The 22278-nt window shown below is 44.0% G+C and overlaps 1 protein-coding gene across 1 annotated transcript in view; it reads right to left on the bottom strand.

Annotated features, from left to right (window-relative positions):
* LOC138503329 (lysophospholipid acyltransferase 2-like) overlaps positions 1 to 22278 on the bottom strand; it is a 228382-nt gene that overhangs the window by 63111 nt on the left and 142993 nt on the right. Inside the window, exon 5 of the mRNA XM_069622961.1 lies at positions 11777 to 11832. Coding sequence (XP_069479062.1) covers positions 11777 to 11832 — 56 coding nt within the window. The remainder of the gene's footprint in view (positions 1 to 11776; positions 11833 to 22278) is intronic.

Below are 22278 nucleotides of genomic sequence, written 5' to 3'. Positions count from 1 at the left end.
CTGGGCCTACCTCCATCCTCGACCCTTGGTGGTCCATCTTCTGCTTCTAAGATCCCCCTCCTACCAGTCTCTCCGGCAGCGGGTCTTGATTTTGAGCGATCTGCAGATTTCTCTGGGTTGGTAGTTGATAAATTCCTACCTATTGAGGGGGGTAAAGCTGGATTGTCCCTCTCTTGCAGTTCTGACCACTGACAACAGTGGCTTCAGGTGGGGGGCCTCCATGGGGTCTCTGTCTGCTCAGGAGTGGTGGGGCATATAAGGGCTCTGTCGATCCTCAAATTGGAAGGAGTTGGCAGCCATTTATCGGGCTCTCCTGTGGTTTGCTCACCTCTTGCAGGGCCGAGCTGTATTGGTTCGGACCAACAATTCCTCTGCCATGGGCTATGTGAACAATCAGGGAGTTTCGGGGTCCAGGGCCCTGAATTCTCTGGCAGGGTACATGGGGGTTTGGGCCAGGTGCCATTTGCTTTCCCTGGAGGTGGTACACATTCAGGGGTGGAGAATGTGGTTGCGGATCGTCTCAGTCAAGTGTTACCGGTCTGCCTGGTGTCGGTGTTGTCTGGTCAGGCGTTTGCGGGTGTTTGTCGCGGTTCATGACACAGGATTTAGATCAGTTTGCTTCCCTCTCCTCGGCCAGGGTTCCCAGATTTTGCTCACAGCTCTCATTGATAGAGGTATGGGGGTGGATGCCTTGAATGTCGAGTGGCGTTGGGGTCTCCTGTCGGCCTTCCCTCCTCTTGCTCTCATTTCCCAGGTGGTACAGAAGATCCTCTGGTGATCATGGTGGTTCCCTTTTGGCCTCGCAGGGGGTGGCTACCGTTGCTCATGGATCTCCAGGTACGGGAAGTCTGGAGGATTCCCAGCAGGCCTTGCCCTCTTCGGGAGGTTCCGGTGGTGGGGTTGCCTGTTATCTGCTGGTGAGCTTGGCTCCTGAGAGGGCAAGGTTGTTGACTTTGTTCTTTTTTTTGGCTCTGGTGGTGGAAACCATTCTCCATTCCAGGCGACCTAGTACCTTGAAGGCCTTTGATAGGCATTGGGCCCATTTTCTCAGCTTGTGTGAGGGTGTCGGGTTTCCCCCCTAGGTTTGTGATGTCCCAGGGGTGTTGCAGTTTTTGCAGGATGGTTTCGATAAGGGGATGGCCATGGCCAGTTTGCAGGCTCAATGGGCTAAATTGTAGACCCTGTTGGAGGGTTACAGAGTTCCCTTGTTGGATTTAGGCCTGGTGGGCCAGTTCCTTAGGAGCTTGGCTTCTTCTAAGCCGACTAGTGTATTCGGGTCCAACCCCCTTTGGATCTGCCCCTGGTTTTGAGGTTTCTTCAATCGGCTCCCTTTGAGCCGATTGACCTTGTTGATCTTAAGCACATTACGCTCAAGATGGCTTTCCTGGTTGTCATCGCGTCTGCACGGCGTCTGGGGGAGAATGGGACTCTCCTTTGCCGTCCTCCTTTTCATTGTATGTTATCTGACTGCTTGGTGTTGCAGTGTGATCCCTCGTTCTTGCCTAAAGCAGCCTCTAGGTTTCATTTGCCACAGGAAATGGTCTTCCTTGCCTTTTTCCTGACCCTCTGTCCCTGAGGAGGTAGCGTGGCACTCCCTTGATGTGCGTTGGGCAGTCCTGGAGTATCAGGCCAGGACGGAACCTGTTTGTCGTTCCGACAGTCTTCTGGTGACTTTTGGTGTGGCTGGTGCTGGGAGTAAGGTGTTGATTGTTTCCATTAGTCGCTGGTTTAAGTTGGTGATTTATTTGGCGAATGTGGCCTCTGGTCTTTCTGTCCATTTGGATGTGCAGTGGTTCTACCTGGGGTATGGCTGCTCCCTGGGCAGATGCTCAAGGTGTTCCGTTGCATGAGATTTGCAGTGCCGCAACCTGGACACCTTTATTATGCATTACAGGCTAAATGTGGGCAATTGTAGGGATGGTTCCATTGGAAATGGGGTGCTGTCCGTGTCCCAGTTGTGATGTTCTGTTGTTCAATGGCACAATAAACATGGTGTTTTTGCATTGATTCCTTAGTGACCTCTTGCTTTCCTGCTTCCTTTGGGCCCTTTCACTTGTTTTGGCTTGTGTACGCCTCATAGGTGAGTACTGGGACAAGGAAGAGGGACGTGGAGGGAATGCTCAGATTACCTAATGGCAATCTTCATTACTCCTAGTCCTACTCTTCCTTGTCACAGTACTGACGACCCTCCGCACCCTCCCGTGGTGTTGAAGGGCCCGGGATCTGTCCATGCTTGCTATGCACTGGTGTATTGTGGGTACGTAGGAGGTGTATACCTCAAAAAGAAAAATAAAGTTCTTGTATGGGAGACGAGGCCTCATTGGTGAGTACTGTGACGAGGAAGAGTAGGACGAGGAGTAAGTAATCTGAGCATTACTAAAGGAATACTGTGCCATGTACAGAATTCAAGAAGGCATTGTGCACTATAATGTCCTCAGTATACAGCATTTCCATGGCAATATCGCACTATAATGTGCACGTGCACGGCATTACCATCACAATATTGCACTACATACAGAATTACCAAGGGAATACTCTGTTCTATGTAAACAGCATACAGTATTACCAGGTGAGTCGTGTGCTATATGGACCCAGTATACACCATTACCAAGGGAATGCTGTGCAGTAATGTTCTGCATATTCAGCATTACTATACTATACTGCACCATGTACAGAATTAAAGAAGGAAATGCTCACTATAATGTGCCCAGTATACAGCATTTCCATGGCAATGCCGTACTATAATGTGCACGTGCACAGCATTACCATCACAATATTGCACTACATACAGAATTACCGAGGGAATATTCTGCTCTATGTACACAGCATACAGTATTACCAGGGGAATGCTGTGCTGTAATATGCCACGGATACACCCTTACTATAGCAATACTGCACTGAATTGTTCCCAATATACAATACCGCAATAGGAATACTACACTATAATGTGCACCATCACTTAGGCATTATATACGCCCAACATACAGAATTACCATTGGTCTACTGGCATACAATGTACCAAGTGTACATCATTATCGTAGAAATGCTGTGCTGTGATATGCTGTATATTTGACACTGCTGTGGCGATACTGCACTGTATGGTGCCCAACATGCAGCCTTACCAAGGGACTTTAATGTGCCCACTAGGATTGGGCGCTGACCTATCTTTGGGAAGCATGGAAATTCCGCCCTGTAATGTGCTGAATACATGGGCTTGCCATGAGAACACTTCACTGTAATATGGCCAGCATTCACAATTATCAAGGGAACACTGTGTTATAATGTACCCGATGTACAGCTTTACTCTCAGAATGATATGCTGCAATATTCTGATTGTACGGCATTTCGATGGGAATACTGTGCCACTCTGTGCCCAATATAAAGCATTGTCTGAGGAAGACTAATCTACATACAACATTACCCAGGGAACATACTCAATTACCATGGGAACAGCAGGCACGCTACAATGTGCTCACTAAGCAGCATTAGCAGGGTATTCTTGCACAGTGGCATGCCAAATCTGCATCCTTACCACCGCAATACTGCACTATACTGTGCCCAGGATGCAGCAATAGCACAGGACTACTGCTCAATAGTATCCTTGTCAATTCCCCAACAGCTTCCTCTGAATGCTGAACTAGGGGGTCTCACACACACCACACAATCGTAGATAGACTATTCTATGAGTCACCTCATGTGGTCTTGCGTTAGGCCTGAGGTAACTGTGTGTGTAGTGTAAGCTGTTGGCCATGGAGGGGGATGTGTGTGTCTGCGTGCACTGGAGGGTGGAAGGCGACTTTAGAGGGGTAGCATGTCAGTTGGGGAAAAGAGGTTAGGCAAATGGCAGGTATGTAACAGGAAGTACAGTTGGACAACAATTAATCTAGTTATGTAACAATATATCTAGGGTTGCAGAAGTTAATGTCGTTATGCAATAGCGAATCTAGCCATGCATCAAATTAATTTAGCGATGCAACAATTATTTGACATATGAAATTAATAACAAAAATATACAACAATTATTCATTTGGAAATAGAAAATACATCTTATCCAATAATTAATCTAATTATGCAACACATGTATATAGCAATGGAATATTTAATTTAGAGGTGAAACAATGAATGCAGGCAACTAAAAAGTGACGTATAGTTGGAGAAAACTATTAATCTGGTGATGCAACAAATGACTTTGCTATGCAACAATTAATCTGGTGATGCAACAAATGACTTTGCTATGCATCAATTAATCTGGTGGTAAAGCAATTAATATGGGCAACTAAAGAGCGAGATATAGGTGGAGAGCAAATAGTCAAACTGTAACCAATTATCTAGGTTTTGCAACAAGTAAGGAAGCGACACAGCAGTTAACCTGTTTATGCAGTAATATATCTAGCTATGCATTAAGTAAATATAGCTATGCATCAATTAATATACCTATGCAATAAATAATTGAGGTATGCAACAGTTCATCTGGATATGCAAAAAGTAATCTGTTTATGCAAACTAGTTATTCAATGCATCAATAAATCTGGCTATGCAATTGAATTATTGCTATGCGTTATTAAATATAATTACATTCTTTGATTCAATGAAAAAACTTTGTTAAAGAGACGTTATGGTTAAGTTGCACTAATAAAAACCTATGAAATTCAGTGAAAAAAACGTTGTTACAGGGACGTTATGGTTCCAAGTAAAACCGAAAACCCCCTGAAATTCGCCAGTTATGGTAATCTAAGCAACCATAAATCGCGCCACCACCGTGCACTGCTAAAACTAACACCCAGGACATCAAATATGACATCACAAATGTCATTGATGACATCACTGATGACATCACATGCCAGGCTCCCTCTTTTTTCCTTTACAGACATATCTAGGCCAGTAATAGTCACAAACTAAAAATTCAAAAGTACTATATTTGTAGATTTAGACTTAAAATATATTTTTACAGTAATTCACTTAGGGTTCACTCACAGCATATGAAACATATACAAAGGGGAAAACACAGATTTGGAAAACATGAATGAAGATAATCAGTAAGATTATCAACGCTTTCTTATAGTTCTTTTTTACTTTACTTTTCCTGGATATGCTCATATTTGTATACATTGTATGCACACTACTTTCCTTAGGGTCCACTCACATCACATTATATGATAGTTATACATAGCAAAGCAGTAGCTTTGAAGCAGAGCAATCATTTCTGGGTATAAAGTTAATCAGTTAGGATATGAAGATTGGCTGGTAATACTGTTGTTTGCTACCTTTTCCTTGTATATGCTCAAATTTGTATGTGTTGTTGTCTATTTGTGTTTTGTTTCGAATAATGCAATTATGTAGTAAGTGGGTTTTATTAGCTAGTTATTAAATGTTGCACAGTAGGCAAAAATGTAATAAAAAGCATTTATCATTTAACTACATGGTAAGATTAATAATATTATACATCCATCATGTATGTTGCACACAATGCCTATGTTTCTACATGAGTAGCTTAGTATACTGGAAAGAACCTGATAATACAATGCCATTTGGATCAATGCATTACTTAATGCACTACGTACCTCATGATATTTAGTCCAATGATCCTTCACACTGTTTAGCAACATTACTATAAGAATCCCTTGTACAGACTTTTCATGAAAGTAAATGCACATGTGATGTCATCAGTGATGTCATCAATGACATTTGTGATGCCTACTTTGATGTCCTGGGTGTTAGTCTTAGCAGTGCACTGTGGTGGCGTGAGTTATGGTTGCTTAGCTTACCATAACTGGCGAATTTCGGGGGGTTTTCAGTTTTACTTCAAACCATAACGTCCCTGTAACTACGTTTTTTTCACTGAATTTCATAGGTTTTTATTAGTGCAACTTCACCATAACATCCCTTTAACAAAGTTTTTTCAGTGAATTTCATGGGTTTTTGCCAGTGCATGCTATTTTCCTACAGTTTACTAATATCATACGTACCCAATATAGCAATATTTGTGTCCCATTTATATTGTGTCACATTAAAGCTCTGCCATTTATCACCTTCTGGAATATTTTTAACACTTCTATACACTTTTTGCAACTATTTCAACTAGTTTTGCATCCATAGATGTCTACGAACATCTGACTTCATAGCACACTTCCGGACAGTGCCACATGACCATACGCTGGCGCGCTGCCTGATGACATGTCCGAGAACCTGTCCGCACTTCATGATAAAATCTCTGCTTCGCGGACAGTTCGGAACTGCATTTTCTACTGATCTAGGAACTTTTAACTTCAAAATTTCCCTTGCACAGCTCCAACACCTATTCCTACTCATTATCCATTAACAATCTAGTACACAGTACATACATTTAGAAAAACGACTATTTATCTTAAAATGGCATCAGCTAATGCCATCCCTCCTCCCCAAGAGCCACCACCACTGCTGTAATCAAGGAGCATGAGAAACACTGCCCCATACCATAGAAATAACACATGCACAACATTTTCCCTTGTCCACCTACCCCTCCATATTAGTGTTTGGTTCCTCTTCCCTCATTTCCCTCCCTTTTACATTTCCCTCATTTACCTACCGTTCTTAGCTCTCCTGCCAAAAAAAGACATGCAAAAACAACAAAAGACATGTTCCTTTAGGAACCACCTTTCACAGTTAAAAAATAGAACTAAAAAAAACATATAGACTCCATCTACTTTATGTTTCTCAGTAAAGTACATAGACTCAATAAGATTTTCCAACATGTCCATTTGCATTTTGTGTTATGCTAATGGCAATACTGTGGCGTTCATCCTCCGTTCCAGGGACTGGAATGGTGGATAGCGGCCCAGCAGCCCAAGTTATCAGCCCAAGCGAAGCAAGGGTGGATAACGAGGTCTCTGGACCATTATCCCCCCATTCCGGCCCCTGAAATGGGGATGAAGGCCATTAGTAGCCTAGGTTCCCAAAGCGGGAACCTGGGGGCTAAAAGAGAGGATTTTTCTACCTACACCAGGACGCCTGTTGCGTCCCGGTTTAGGAAGGAAAATCCTTTTCCAAGATGGCCACCATGGAAAGGGAAGGCGGGGGTTCCATACAGGGCCCCTCTTCACTTTCCATGGCAGCCTGCAAAAGGCAAAAAGAGAACCCTAAGACCATATTACCACGAGTACATTTTTCTTCCCTTTCAGATCTATCCTAATTTGAAATAACTTTACCACAAAGCCAATACCAGGTGGATATGGCCACTTTAATCCTTTGTTTTGTCCCTTGTGGTCTGGGCCAGTAGCCAGATTGTCCGGATCATGACCTTATTCCATGACCCAGACAATCTGGACACTGCCCATGGCCACAGGCTACCCCTCAGTCACTAAAGGTATACCACTATTTTTTGTAGCTACATTATGACACTTGTCAAAAAATAAAACACTGGCACATTTCCAAAACCATGCTTGTAGGTCCTTGCCAATGCTCCTTACGCAAGTTTACAGGAAATCCACCCATGTTTTTTTTTTCAAAGGTGTCAAATGTATGCACATACAAGCGTCATATAACCTAGCCTCCACTTGACAAAATCCATTCAGACTTTACGAAATCATTTATATCTAGATCTATAATCTTTTTGCAAACCTGTGTGTAGATTTGTCAAATGGCACCACATTTATAAGCCTTTACAATATTTTGGGACCCCCCTCTAATTTTGCTCCCTCTTGACAGAATCCCACCAAACTTTGCAAACACATTTATATCTAGATCTATTATCAGTTTGCCAAATTAAGTGTAGATTCGTCAAATGGCACCTCATTTATAAGCCATTACATTATTTTGGGACCCCCCCTCTAATTTTGCCCCCTCATGGCAGAATCCCACCAAACTTTGTAACCCAATTCAGAAGCATGTCAGAAATATAAATGCAAAATGTCATGCAGTTCTATGAAGTGGCTCCAAAGTTATAAGCCATTAAAGAACTGCATTTCACCAACCCTGTAATTCTAAGGTGTCCGCAAACTTTTCAGGACTGTTTGCGAACATCTGAACTGTTCGTGGACTTTTGTGGCAAAAAACACCCTTTTTTTGCTTCTTGCAGCCATATCCCATCCCATCCTCATCACCCCTCACCTCCCTAGAGATTATTTGATAAGTTTGACAAGTGCAAAGTTGTGGTTTTTAATATGTTTTTACGGTGATGTTCACGACACTGACAGATGTCTGTGAATCCAAGATGGTGGGCGTTTCCAAAAATCTGACACACTTCACGTTCTTCACCATCCAATCAGCGAACACGTTGCATGTCCGCGGACATGACGCGAGCTGATTAACCAATCGGAGCCCTGTCCGTGGAGCGAACAGGGAAGTGTGTCCGCAGAGTGGACATCGATATCACTAATTTTTTTAGACCTACTTTTCGGTCATTAAAAAAAGAAACTACTGGGCGGATTTTCACCAGCTCTACAAAAGCACGCTTTTGGGACCAAGCCGCTGCTCCTGCCGCAAATTTGTTGAAAATCCGTCCAGCGGTTTGGGCTTTAGGCGTGAGCCAAGTTTTTTCCCCATTCAGTCTATGGGAAAAAAATACATGTTGGGGCCCCCCCCTATAACTTCCGCCCCCTGGACCAAACCTCATCAAACTTTGCAAATAAATTCAGAGTGGGCCATATACTGTTTTTGCAAGCAAATTTTGGCGAGGATTCATCCAGGGGGAGCGAAGTTATGAGCCGCCCAAAAAGTGCTGTTCCTATGAGATGAGCAACTTAACCATAACTACATGGCCGCTACCGCAGGCCATGTAATGATCAAGCTGGCTATTGAGCAAATAATCTAGTGAGATGAAACGATTAATCGGCTATGAACCTGTAAATCTGTACATGTAATAGTTAATCTGGCTATGCAGCAGTAGATCTGGCCATGCAACAGTTATTCTGGCTATGCCAGAGTTAATTTTGAAGTACCAAAAAAAGTTGCACTGCTACAGAAAATCTGGCTATGTAGCACTAGATCTAGTGGTGTGAGATAATTAATCTGTGTGTGTAACAGAGAACAGAGTAGAATGAAAAGTTAATCTGGCTATGCAAGAACATTTAAATGCTATTATGTTATGAGGCTTTTATACTGCACCACATGACCGCCGTAGTAGTCTCAGAAAGCATAGGCTTCTCTATAAATGTAATGTATTATGAAAATGAGTTGTCTTGATATGCATCACATCAAAATGGCAATGCAACAATTAATCAACATATACATCAAATATTCGAGGTATGCAACAAATAATCTGGATATGCACAAATTAGTCTATTTATTCATTAATTGGTCTAGCTATGCACACACATTGAGACAGCAGTGTGGTAACTATCCTAGAGGTGTAACATTAATGTGGGTATTCAAGGAGTGTAGAACAATTGGAAAAACGTTTAATATGGCAAGGCAGTAGTTTATCGGTTTATATATTAGAAATTTAATGCATGCACAATTGATCTGGATATGTATAGATTAAAGATTATTTTGTGTGTGTAAGATTACATTTTAACAATATGGCAATGTCAAGGTTAATCTAGCAATGTAACAGTTGATCTAGAGCTGTGTTAATTAAACTATAGAGTTTAGAGTTAATCTTGCAATGCACCTATTAGTCTGGGCCAATCAAGGAGTGAAGTCAGATGGGCAGCAGGTAATCTAGGGATGGGACAGTTTGTCGTTGTTTTTGCATTTATTGAAGACCAGGGTGTCATTAAAAACAGACATGACTTACAAAGTAGGCAAACCAGAGAACAAAGGCAGCCTAGGAATAAGGTGCATTTGCTTGAATGAGATATGGTGGTGAAGGGATCAGAGGGAGAACATATACCAGGGAGATGGACTGGAGGACATTTCAATATGTTTAACATTGACAGCCTGAGGCCTTTATGTACACATTACATAGAATGGTCTTCAGGGCAACATGCAGGAGAAGTGGGTTAGGAGGTTAGATTTGATAAGAGTGTAGAAGGAAATCACATGTTTCATCCATTTCTATCAGGTGGAGTTTGAGTCATGTTTTCAAGAGCTCAATTAAAGAGATATCTTTGATGGGCAGGAGAGACCATTCCGGTACAGTGAGAGTGGTAGGGAAAAGAAGCAAAGGTGGGAGATTATTTGGGGGTAGGGCACTGATAGTTTGTGCAGAGACAAGGATTGGAGAGTTCCAGAGGCAGAGTGTAGTGAGATACAGTCAGCGAAGTAGTGGAGCAAGACCCTGGATGGATTTATAGATGAGTAGCAGGAATTTAAAGAGAGCAATTTGGCGTGAAAAACTTTCCAGTATTGTGATGGTAGGTGGTGCTAGAGGAGAATCTGGGAATGTTCAAAAGGGTGCATGTCGCAAAGAAGAGCATAGCAAAAGAATAAAGGGTCAGACCAAGAAGTAGGCTTATGCAGCAGTCCAATAAAACGAGCACAAGAGTAGAGTTAAATATTTTAGTTGAGTGATGTGCTGGGTGTGAGCCAATTTTCCGAAAGTTAAAACTCCAAAAAAAATAAACCAACAGTGTCTTATCTGTAGATTTATGGGAGGTTTCGTTTGGTGGCGGTGACAGTGGCCATGATGAACTGGAAGAGTTTGAGGATGCTGTCAAACAGAACGCAAGGTTGCGAGCCGTGTGTGACGGGGTGAGGTGGTCAGTGGGGAAAGAGAAGGGAGAGGGAGTGTGGGGTTGGCTTTCATGGCAGGGAGAAAGATGACTTCAGTCTTTGAGAAGTTGAGAATGTGGCAGTGTAGAGATTTCCAAAGGCATGTGGCAGTTTAATTGTTGTTATGCATTCAGAGACTGCAGGTGGGAAGGGGAGGAAAGAAAAGAAGATCTGAGTATTGTCAGCAAAGTGGTGATATTTAAAGCCAAAGAAGAAAATGAGTTTGCAGGGGGAGGGGCGTGTAAGGTGAATCGAAGTGGGCCTCAGACTGATCCATGAGGAACACCCACTGGGAGCGGTGGTTGGGCAGGTGGTCCCGGATTCCGATGAGATGGTGGAGTGGTGAGAGAGATAGCAGGACACAGTCCAGGACACTGTCCTTGAAGCCGTGGGGTGAACGAGTTTGAAGGAGAAAGGGGTAATCCACTTTGTTGAGTGCAGCAGAAAGTTCTAAACGGATGAGAATGGGGGTGAGTTGAGAGTGGTGGGCAGTGGTGAGATCACTGGTGAAGTGGATGAGAGCAGTCCCAGTGGAGCGCAGTAATGTAAACAATGAATCTGCAGCAGTCAAGCAATGGAGCAATGTTGGCCATTAGCTGAACTAGCAATCAAAGTTGCTTCACTAATGGAATGGCTGGTCTAGCAATCTCAGTTGGAGAAAGGATGCAGACCAGAGGCGTTGCTAGGGGGGTTTAGAGGGCTATAGCCCTGCGTCTTTTCGTTGTAGCCCCGGCTAGAAGCTGAGGGGTTACAACCAAAAAGGCTAGCTAGCCCCCAGTCCCCACAGTCCCAAAATTAGCATAACCCGGGATCTTTTCAAGACCTAGCAACACCCCTGAGGCAGACAGCAAACAAGCACTTTTTTTATTTTTTGGGTGTATTTGTCTATTTTTAGGGAGTAAATGTGGCCGATAGGCCCGATTCACCCCATATATGTAGAGATGGGTGTACCCAAGAAAGGAAGCATCCTCCTGTGCTGGTCTACAACAGTGATTACTGCATCGTACTATCTATGCTCTTCTTTTATGCGAACATCTTTATGAATACTGCGACCTTCAAAGAGCCTTTGTGTGTCACATGTAGTGTTAGCTATGCTGCCCTTCAGCCCAGAATTCCCTTCCGCACCCCGCTGCCCATTTCCACTCACCGTCATGGAGCTCGAATGCTACTTTGGTGATCTTTTGTGTAATTATCATGATGGCTCTGCATAGAAAGGAATGAAATGGACACATGTGAGACATTAGGCCATGCACTCATAGCACACATTTCTACCTGGTCTGGAATTAGAGCACTACACCTTCAAAGTATATGGCAGTGTTACACTTTCATGTTCTAATGGCATAGGATGCTGCACGTTCGTCAATAAGGGCACACAAGACTATTCAGTGATATAGATCCGTATGGTGAAAAATCAGCATATAACATAATCCTTTAGTGACGATGAACGCGGAGGAGCTTTTATATAATTAAGGCGTATGGTACTGCATCATCAATCCTGCTTTTTGACACTCTACAAGAGGCTCTGGATTGGATCGAAAACACTGATATAGGACCCAGGACTACTGAGGGGAGAGACACAACATTGAACCCAGCGGAGACATCGAGGAAATTGGTATCAGTGGAGAACACCTGAGAAACCTAGAGGACCGATTGCGCTGGACCCCAGACACGATCAGAGATATACGATAAGTCCATGAGCTCCCACTTAGCCTCGCAGATGATGGATCAACCGAATTCTGCGCGAGGGGGATTGCGCGACGCCCTACTGTGAATCCCGGTTCCCTAGATGTGATTCCATCTGTGTTCCTATTCTTCTTCCTCACCAGTGGGCACTTTGAGGATTGGTACCCAGGACCACCCCTTTGCATCCCCCCATTCCCCAATACGTTATCCCTTTTCCCTTATGGTATGCCTGCATATCAGGCACCCCTCAATCGGGTTGCATCGAACTTGGGTTAGAGCATACAATTGTTGGATGTTCTGAGGGTGCATAGGCGAGCTTCCTTTATGGCTCCCATCATTGAGTGCTTTGTGGTTTATGGTTTTGTTGTAGTTGGGTTACACGTGTTTACCGCCATGTACTTCATCAATGGATACTGAGATAGATGATAGCAGTAATGGGGTGGGGTGGCTGACTCGGACAAGAAGGGGTGGAGCAGGAAAGGCTTACAGGATGGGGCTGATGATCCACGTTATGTACCCATCAAAAGATGACAATGTCTATCCAGCTGGCAACCTGGAATGTGCGAGGACTCAATAGCTTTGTAAAAAGGCATCGAGTAAAGCAATACATGACTCAGAAACAAATCTCCATAGTCATGCTTCTGGAAACACACCTAGACTCTCGCGAGAAACAAAATGACTTCAGACATGGGGAGGAGAGGGATTTGGTTCCACGTATTCCACGTACACCAGAGAGCTACTCCTCTTGATAGCAAAAGGGGTCCCTTTCACTGCAGAATCCCTCCAGAGAGACAGGAAAGTCAGGGTAGCAATAGTGTCGGGACACCTGGAATCGAAAATGTGTTTAATTAATGTCTACACCCTAAACGTTAACAGCACCCTCAATAACACAGATGATCCCTAAATATGAACTAGGCAGAGAAGCGATATGGGTATGGGGAGGAGATTTTAAATGCGTCCTTGAACCCCAACTTGATAGACCCACACTGATGATCTGCAATCTATCGCCTGCTATGGCGGCGCAGTTTCTGGTTTTAACTAACATTGCATTGAAAGATGTATGGCGCAGAGAGAACCCCCATGACCGTACGTACTCATTTTATTCTCATTTGCACAGCGTCTAATAGTGCGATGATTACATATTTACCGGCAGGGAACACCACATTTGTTTTAGGTAGCTGCTTATTTGGGTGGGACATTATCTGACTATTTGCCTCTGTTGATGACGCTGAGACTGTCCCACCCAAGACCTGCTATTACCACTCGGAGACTAGACCCTGATGTCACTGGCAGACGTATAGCTCCATCATCACGGAAACAGCAATTTCCTCACCGAAAACCAAACCATAGCCTCAAATCCCAATATACTCTGGGAAACACTTAAAACTGTTGTGAGAGGAATATGTATCTTCACAAAGACTGGAGTCCATAAAAACCCTACACAATCAAATGACGCAGATATCTGCAATGGAGAATTCCTTGTTCGGGTCTGTAGAGACTGAAACAGAACCAATACGCCTCGCTGCATGGCAGGGACTGGGAAAAACATGATAGAGAGTTGTATCCTAAAAACCTACTTAAAACAGGTGAAGAACTGGGCAAACTTCTCTCATGGCTGGTAAATGAGGAGCAACCTAAGACTCGATACTACTGGACTTGTGCGAGATAGGTTACACACAATTGGTGACCAAATATTCCAACTGCTACTAGATGCCTTTCTTTACGCATTTGGTAAGGGGGCGCTGACGATTACGATGCAGGAGGCCCTGATAGTTCTCATCCTGAAATCTGGAATGGACCAATACAGAAGCGCCTACCACCCACTTTCCATGCTTCACATAGACAAAAAGGTTTTCAGCACAATTATAGCCAACAGACTGAAACCGCACTTGCCTGCCCTTATCCTCCCTGATCAAGCAGGTTTCATACCCGGCAGGAACACAGCACAGAATCCTCATAGAATGTGTTACGCCATTGCGGAAACCAAAAAATATGAAAACAACCATACAATTGCATCCATAGATGCTTTAGAAGCTTTAAATACAGCGGGATGGGAATGGATGTGTGTTACACTTAAACGATTTGGATTCAGAGATCTGTCACATAACTAAATGAATTGGGTTATTGTACACAAACCCAACGGCTAGAATCTAAACTGGTAAAATGATCTTGGGGGCATGAGATAACCAACGAGGAACAAGACAGGCTGTCCGCGCTCCCCCATATTGCTTGCCCTGCAGATGGAGCTTACTTAGAGAACAATACGAAGACCTGGGCATACTAATTGGATAGGAGTGCCACCTGGTCTCCCTATACGCAGACAACATCTTGCTGTACCTGAATACTCCTGCTGGGTCATTTCAATGTATATTGGAGATTCTCAAAAGATTTGGCAGACTCTCTAGATTAAATATGAACTGGGATAAAACATGTGCATTCCCTCTATACTCTAATAACAGGACCCCACCCGAGGATGTAGTTTACCATGGACTGAAGTGGTGCCCAGGCACGTTCTGATATCTGGGAGTCAATGTGCTTCGGAACACCCCGGTCTCACATGCCGGTAACACACATAGAACATTACACTTACTGGACAGCTCGATAGAATTTTGGAATAAACTACCACTCTCTTTGACTATTATGAAACGGATCATCCTGCCACGATTTCCTTACCACTTTGCTAATATTCCCTTTTTAATCCCAATGCCGTTTTTCACCACCCTGAATACTAAACTCATAAAAACTCTGCGGGGCGACAAGCAACACAGAATTGCCCGGCAGATGCTCCACAGGCCTGTTACCAGAGGAGGGCTGAGGGTCCCAAACGTGTGTCCATGTGGCTCTCAGACGAGGAGAACTCTGAAACAAGACTTCTAGGTGACTCACTTGGGCCACACGTATTGAAAGAGGCCCTATGATTCAAAGAGCCAAAGTAAGGGCTTGCAACCCTGATCACGATGGCCCTTCATGTTTGGAAAAGGACATGCAACACATTGCAATTGGGAATCCCTTATTCCCCAGATATTTCACTGAGCACTGGGAGTTACCTCCCTCTGTCACTCTGTCACTCCCCCAACACTTGAGAACACGTTGGGAAACACACAGAGTGGTGACCTGGGGGTTTTGTTATGGGAAGGTAATTTGCTGCCCTTTGAAACACTATGCCAAGGGTCCACACGGGATACTTATTAAACGATCTCGCCTTGATTGACAGAGCACAGAGGTAATGGGGAGATATACCGATAGAACCTCACTGAGACACCAGGGCCCCTATGCCGAAGCGGCGATGGGGGAAGAAGATATATGAGACTCTGATAGACATATATTTGTGAAGATTAGCCAAGCGACACATTTAGATTACCCACTGCGAAGAACCTTGAGAGTACCCAATGTACTAACCACCCCACTCCTGCTCCCCTCCACACGCCCATCGGACAGCTGAATTACACACAAACACACACACACCATAACTAACCCTTTCATACAACAACAATCCCAAGCATTGGACCTTACCCCTACAGACACAACAAGCCACTACACACAACCATAACCTGAAACACCAGCCAATTTACACATAAAAAAACACACACCCAACATAACAGACATTCACATACAACAAACATCCCAGGAACTGGGCCTCTCCCATACGGATACAAAAGCCAGTGCTCTCCACCACAACCTTAAATAGCAGCCAATTTACACAAAAAACACACAAACACCCCCCCCCCAACATAACAGACATTCACGTACATCAAACAACCCAGGCATTGGGCCTCACCCTTACAAATACAACAAGTCAGTGCACACAATCAACCCACCTGCAAACCAAGACACACAGATGCCAGGTTCTCCTGGTGCTGGACCTATCCTCTCCCTGTACCCTCACTAACCAACCCGTGCTCTTTCTTGCAGAGCCACGTGAGACCCTGGATACTGCCCCTGGGTGGTAGCGGTGCACAGTATAAGTCAACATAACATAACCTAACAAAGCATCCCAGGCAGAACTGAAGGTTAGGGCTGCATGGGAGACAGATCTGAAATGCGCCTTCGAAGACACTGAATGGGAGATGACTCTCACCCACCCTACGAGGGTTTCAAGAAACCGACATTTTAAACTGTTACAACTAAATGTTCTGCATAGGGGTTACCTGACCCATGCAGACTTGCTAAAATGTTCCCTGACACCACACATAGCTGCCATAAATGTCAGACGATAGATAAACATTCCATCTAAAGATCTACCATTATTAAGACATGAATGCTGGGTTAACAAACCTTAAACTGACCCAAACTCCAACGACATGTCTTCCAGGTCTCAGATCGCAAAGCTCCCTGAGGGCGCCGAGTGACCGGATTCTTAGTCTGGCCCTGAATTTAGCTATGAGAAAACTAGCAATGTCATGGAAGTCTCAACAGGCCCCGAGACTACAACTGTGGCTTCATGATCTGGGAAGGTGGGGAAGAGCAGAGCTGAGCACATTACAACATATGCAGTGGGAAACCACACACAACAACAGGTGAGCAGGATCCAATGGGAAACTATCCTTTTAACTATTAGCCATGCAACCAAAGAGATGCTCCAGTGGGTATCATGACACACCTTTTTGAACCCTTAAGTACAGAAGGGCCATACCCTGATTGTCTTAAGCAGGCATGTGAGGGCAGATGCGAGTTGACCCAAGAACGATTGGCGGGGGGAGCTTTGTGTGGGAAACCATTGATATACGACGGGGCAATGTGCCCAAACATTGTGCGGGAGTGAGCACCCTACTGCATTACAGCCGATTTTTTGTATAGTGCAAACTCGATGAGTCATGAAGTTGTACGTTTTATGTTTATGGTTATTGGAAAGCTCAACTAAAGACAGTTAACAAAAATACATTTAAAACAAACTATTCTTTAATGAAAACATTGAACTGGGGTGCTGTGAGGGTGGATCGGATTCCTTGAAAATAGGGTGTGAGTTAGGCCCCCCTCTCTGTCTCAGCATTCCTGAGAAACCCAAGTCTTTCCAAATGTTTGCAACATATCCTCCTTCATGGAGGATGCAGTCAAGCAGTGCCTATTCCGGAGCTAGGAAACAATAGTTTGCCAAAGATAGCGACCAACACTTTCAACTTAAACCAGCCCACATGTTGGAGAGTCACATTTGAGATTTAACAACAGTAAATTGTCTTATTTTAAACTTGAATCTAAGAACTGCATCGCCTTTTGATTTCCGGGAGGATGTAGGTTTAAAGAAGGATTATTCTCTGAAGTAGATGGATGGTTTCACAGAAAATTAAATCAGACGATGTCGAGTTGTGGGTCTATATATAAACGGAAGGCATATGTACGATTTCATTTAGATTGAGGTGCGGATGCAGTCCTATTGTAAGCCAAGGGAGGAATAACCTGCCACAGTATTTAGATGTCATGTTATTAAATAAAATAATTGGGGATTATTAAACACACAAAATTATTAAACTGAGTGTTGCCTGACATCGGAATTTGAAGCACAACAATTTTAACATAGGTACTGGTATTTTTGTTCTCTTCGCGCAATTATATGCATGGGGAGAACCCCTTCAGCCCCTCCCATACGCGACTTACATAAATAACTACCCTAACCCACCCCCCCCACATAAATGCGGCGGAATGCAGAAAAGAAAAAGTCGGTATTTTCACATTCGGTATTTCACTCAACTCAGTAATTGACTGATACCGTAAAAATACACTTAGAACCCTTAGGCCCTTTACTATTTGAGCACAAAGAAACAGTTCAGCTTGTGAAGTGCGCTATATCAAAACCAGTGCATTGCTACGTGCCTTATGGGTCCTGGTGCATGTTTCTAGTCTAATATGCACCAGCTAATTGTAAGTGCAGTGCTGGCCAATGAGCCGGCACTCATAGGATCCAAGATCTGGCATCAGATCTCTAGCCGGATCTCGGGATCCGGCTTGCCTGCGTCTCAGCCCTGGCCAACAACCCACCCAAAGCCCTGTGAGAGATTTTTTAGTTCGCCCCTGTCCCTCCGGGGGCGAGGGCGCACTGACAAAACATTTCTCAATGTCCCTTGGTTCACTTATTGACTGTGAATTAGTGAACAGTAGAACAGGCAGAAACGTTTCGTCGCGCCCAATAAAGAATTACACCGTGCAGGGCCACACACAATACCAGAACAGCCAGGCACTGTATTCACAGGAAGAAACAAACACAACAACTGAGTCCCCTGCTGTTCCTGTATTGTGTGTGGCTGGACGCGTTGCTCTTCACCAATATCAAATAATGGGAGCTTTACCTCCAGCCCAAGTCACTATCATGCAAACTTAAGTATCGATCATCCAAACTGAAGTATCAGTCTGACACTTAAGTTTGCATGACAGTGAGCTGGAGGCAAAGCGCCCTTTGATGCTCACCTGCAGCTCTGGGCTCTGCACCAGATCCCTTGTTTTCGGGGTGGGGTTATAGGGGTGCAGTGTTCCCAGTGGTACTATCTGTGGAGGGCCAGAAGGGCTGATAATTCACAAAATGACGTCACCTGCGTGGATGAGTCATGTGTTAGTCTGGTGCTTATGAAAGGCGAGCAGTGCTGAAGGAGGGGTTAACATGATATGCTTGTCCAACTGCTTGAACACAAATAAGTGAGGCTGTTCTGCTGACAGCAGTTATTAGGAAATTAAACTGTGGGTTCATGGGTACCAACTTTGCAATTTCGCTGCAGGGGCAGAAATACTCCCACCCTGAATATGTGAAAGCAACCATCCCAACCCATGCCCTGGCCAAACACATTTTATAGCACTTAAGGAATTGCAAAAAGTCATACGATTGGCAACCAGTTTTCAATATATAACCTCTCAGCAACGGTCACTCAACCTGCTGAGCTACCCTGCTATTCTTCTACTGTAGAGCTGTTTATGGATCCCTTAATGTAATACAATCACTGCATTACTAACAGTATTTTGGGTGTAACACTGCCGTGGTAGTGATTTAAATCGGAACTGATGTACAGTGTGGAGTTAGGAAAGAAGCAGCATGACAGGTATCACACCCTTTTTAAACTATTATTTTGAACATTTCCTTTGATCGGAGTTCAACTGCAGGCTCTGCCCCTCGAAACTCCACCCCTCCTCCAAACTCCGCCCCCACCCCCGCCCTTGTGGGATCCCCCTTCATATTTTACCATTTTCACCACTGTGTAGGTGTGCCTCCGATGTTACGGTGGGGTTTGGTCTCTGGCTCAGTTACGCACCAGCTTAAGAGGAGAATTATGGCGATTTAAGGGTGCGAGACTGGGATATAGTGTCAGTGGACCAATAACTTCTCACATTTGGGTCTGAAGAGGTGTCACAACACAGACTAGGCCCTCCGAAGCCAACAAGGCTCCACCCTCCCTGAACCCTTGTTGGGTTTGGAGGTCCTTGATGGTGCTGTGATGGCACATCACTGAGGGTAGATTGCCCTTACACAAGTGCTGCATTGTTTCAAGACAGGGTGAGCTAAGCCATTCACACCTCCTGCAAGCCAGCTGCGACCCAGCCATCACAATGATGGAAGGTTTAATGTTACCACTGAGCAGGACCATCAGAGTATTGACTACTAGACACTGACACAACACTCAATTTCTAACGGGTGCTATCAGACCTGGACTTTTCCAGTGTCAACAATAGGCACGGTATACAGAGACAATTCGGCCCACTATATCCGCATTTTATTAATTACTCTTCAACTTTTCTCTTTAACTACTTTCTCTGCTCACTTTTCTATACTTTAAGGTATTTACAATCTATACGTTATGGTTCAAAATTATGATGAAACTATACCTCACTTTTCAATTGTTTATTCTAAAAAAAAAAAAAATTCTCCTTTTTGTTTACCAATCCTTAAACTATTCTCTTAAAAGAAATTGCTTCACTGTTAGAATATTGTATTCTTTAAGACTATTGGAGCCGCCATTGAGCACCCCACATATAAGTATTGTTTGACCTGTACAAAGTGAGCTAATTGGCTGCTACTACAGGGACGTCATTTCAACAAAATGCAAGGGGTAGCGGACGTGACACTACACAACCCTTTACCTCTGATGACATCACAGGAAGTGATGTCATTTGACCCCACCCCGAAGTGACATCACAGGAAGCGATGGAACACAACCTTTCACCCCTCGACAAAACAGGAAATGGCATCACATAGCATTGTTTCTAAGTACACTACGAACAATATGGTTACGATATCACTGTAAAGTGATATACATTTCATACAGGAATGGATCACCATATGTATCATTAATATCAGTGCATATAGGCCCATTTACCAAATCACTGTGAATGTAAACAGACGTCCAAGGCCAAACGATTATGATGTGTTATTATACAGCACTTACGCTTAAGCGCTTTATTTAGAACAAATATACATACAATATCACCCAGCCTGTGTTGGTACTCATTTATCAACCTCAGCAGGATGAAAGGCTGAATTGGCCTTGCTGGGAGTCGAACCTGCAACCTGCAGATCACTCACACATTGCAGCAGCCAGCGCTCAACCCACTGAGCTATCTTCCCGGCTATAGCTATCAGAAAACCAGCCACTCCAGAAACAAAGAGCCACATGCTGCTGGCCAAAGCCCATGAGCCTCAATCTAAAAATAAAAAAATAAAAAAATAAAATCCTTTTTTTAGGGGTAGCAAGGGAGACCACATAGGTAGCAAGGGAGACCGCGGGGGTCGCAGTTGCGACCCCTGGTGACCCCTAAATGACGCCCATGGCTCCTTATTTAGGATTGTTGTTTTTATGTCAGTGTAACAATTACTACATAACTGTGATTTATAATTTCATGTTGTCTTGAATTTAAATTACTGTTTGTGCAACAAATACACAATATTTGATTATTGTCACTCTCCTCTTTGTTTATCTTATTCTTTGATTTACTTATAATTTATGCCAAGTGGTGGGTACCCATAGACCCCACTCGATGATCTCTAACTACAGACACTCGATCGCATGACTCATCAATAGCCCAACGAGTGGTCTATTGTGTGAATTTTCTCTTTTCCGCTTTTGGAGAACAAAACAGAGATACATTTCCCAGTACACACCACCGAGCATGACTCCTGGGGCGGACCTGGAAACAGCTAAATGCAGCATTTGTCTTCACTGTCCCTATGCTGAAAATATCTGCAATCATTGATTGGTACTTTTCAGTTTTGGCTGATAGGCGGAGCTTTATTGCCACCCATAAAGCCAAATCTAGTCAGACCCTCCAGGATATTGCGGCATGAAATGGCAAATTGTGTGTGAAATGACACATTTTGCGGCACAAACCTAATTATTGTGGCATTTTTGTGGCACATTGTTTATTGACTAGAGGGTGTTAGATTGGCACATTGCAGGAAAGAGTCAGTGTGCAAGGCTACAAGAGAGCCAGGTTGTCATTATTTGTACTTTTTGTATCAATTTAACAGGAACAGTACCAGATATCTCTGGCTTGGCAGAATAGTGTTTGTTTTGGTTACGTTTTTGGTTTAATGTGCATGCCTATTTAATATTAACGGAATTGATCATTATCAGTTGTAATGCTGAAAACATTATTTCTCGTTATATGTTCTCCAATCCTGCAAACTCCCACACACCTCTCACCAACACACCTTGCACGTCTCACCAATTCCCCATCACAGCTTGCATTCCCAAAGCTCTCACTGTCATACGAATACTTGCGTGCTGTCGCACTGCAAAGTCACAATTTGCACTCCCCAGTCCCTGCTAGACTCCAAATCATACTCCCAAATCACACCTTACGCTCCCCAATTCATCCCGCGGTCTACAGTCCTTCATTCTTTCGTGCTACTTCTGCACCTTGCATCCTTTCTCCCGCTCTCCCTCTTCCCTCATCCTTTCTACCAATCTGCAGCTCACTGCCTCTTTCCGGCAAACGCTCCCTCTCTGCTTTATGGCCCACCACTTCCCCCTCTGGCCCACTGCTCTCCAT

The sequence above is a fragment of the Ambystoma mexicanum genome, chromosome 11 (assembly GCF_040938575.1).
Source record: "Ambystoma mexicanum isolate Mex_15411 chromosome 11, UKY_AmexF1_1, whole genome shotgun sequence".
Classification (NCBI taxonomy): domain Eukaryota; kingdom Metazoa; phylum Chordata; class Amphibia; order Caudata; family Ambystomatidae; genus Ambystoma; species Ambystoma mexicanum.
This window is presented reverse-complemented; position numbering and strand designations above follow the sequence as displayed.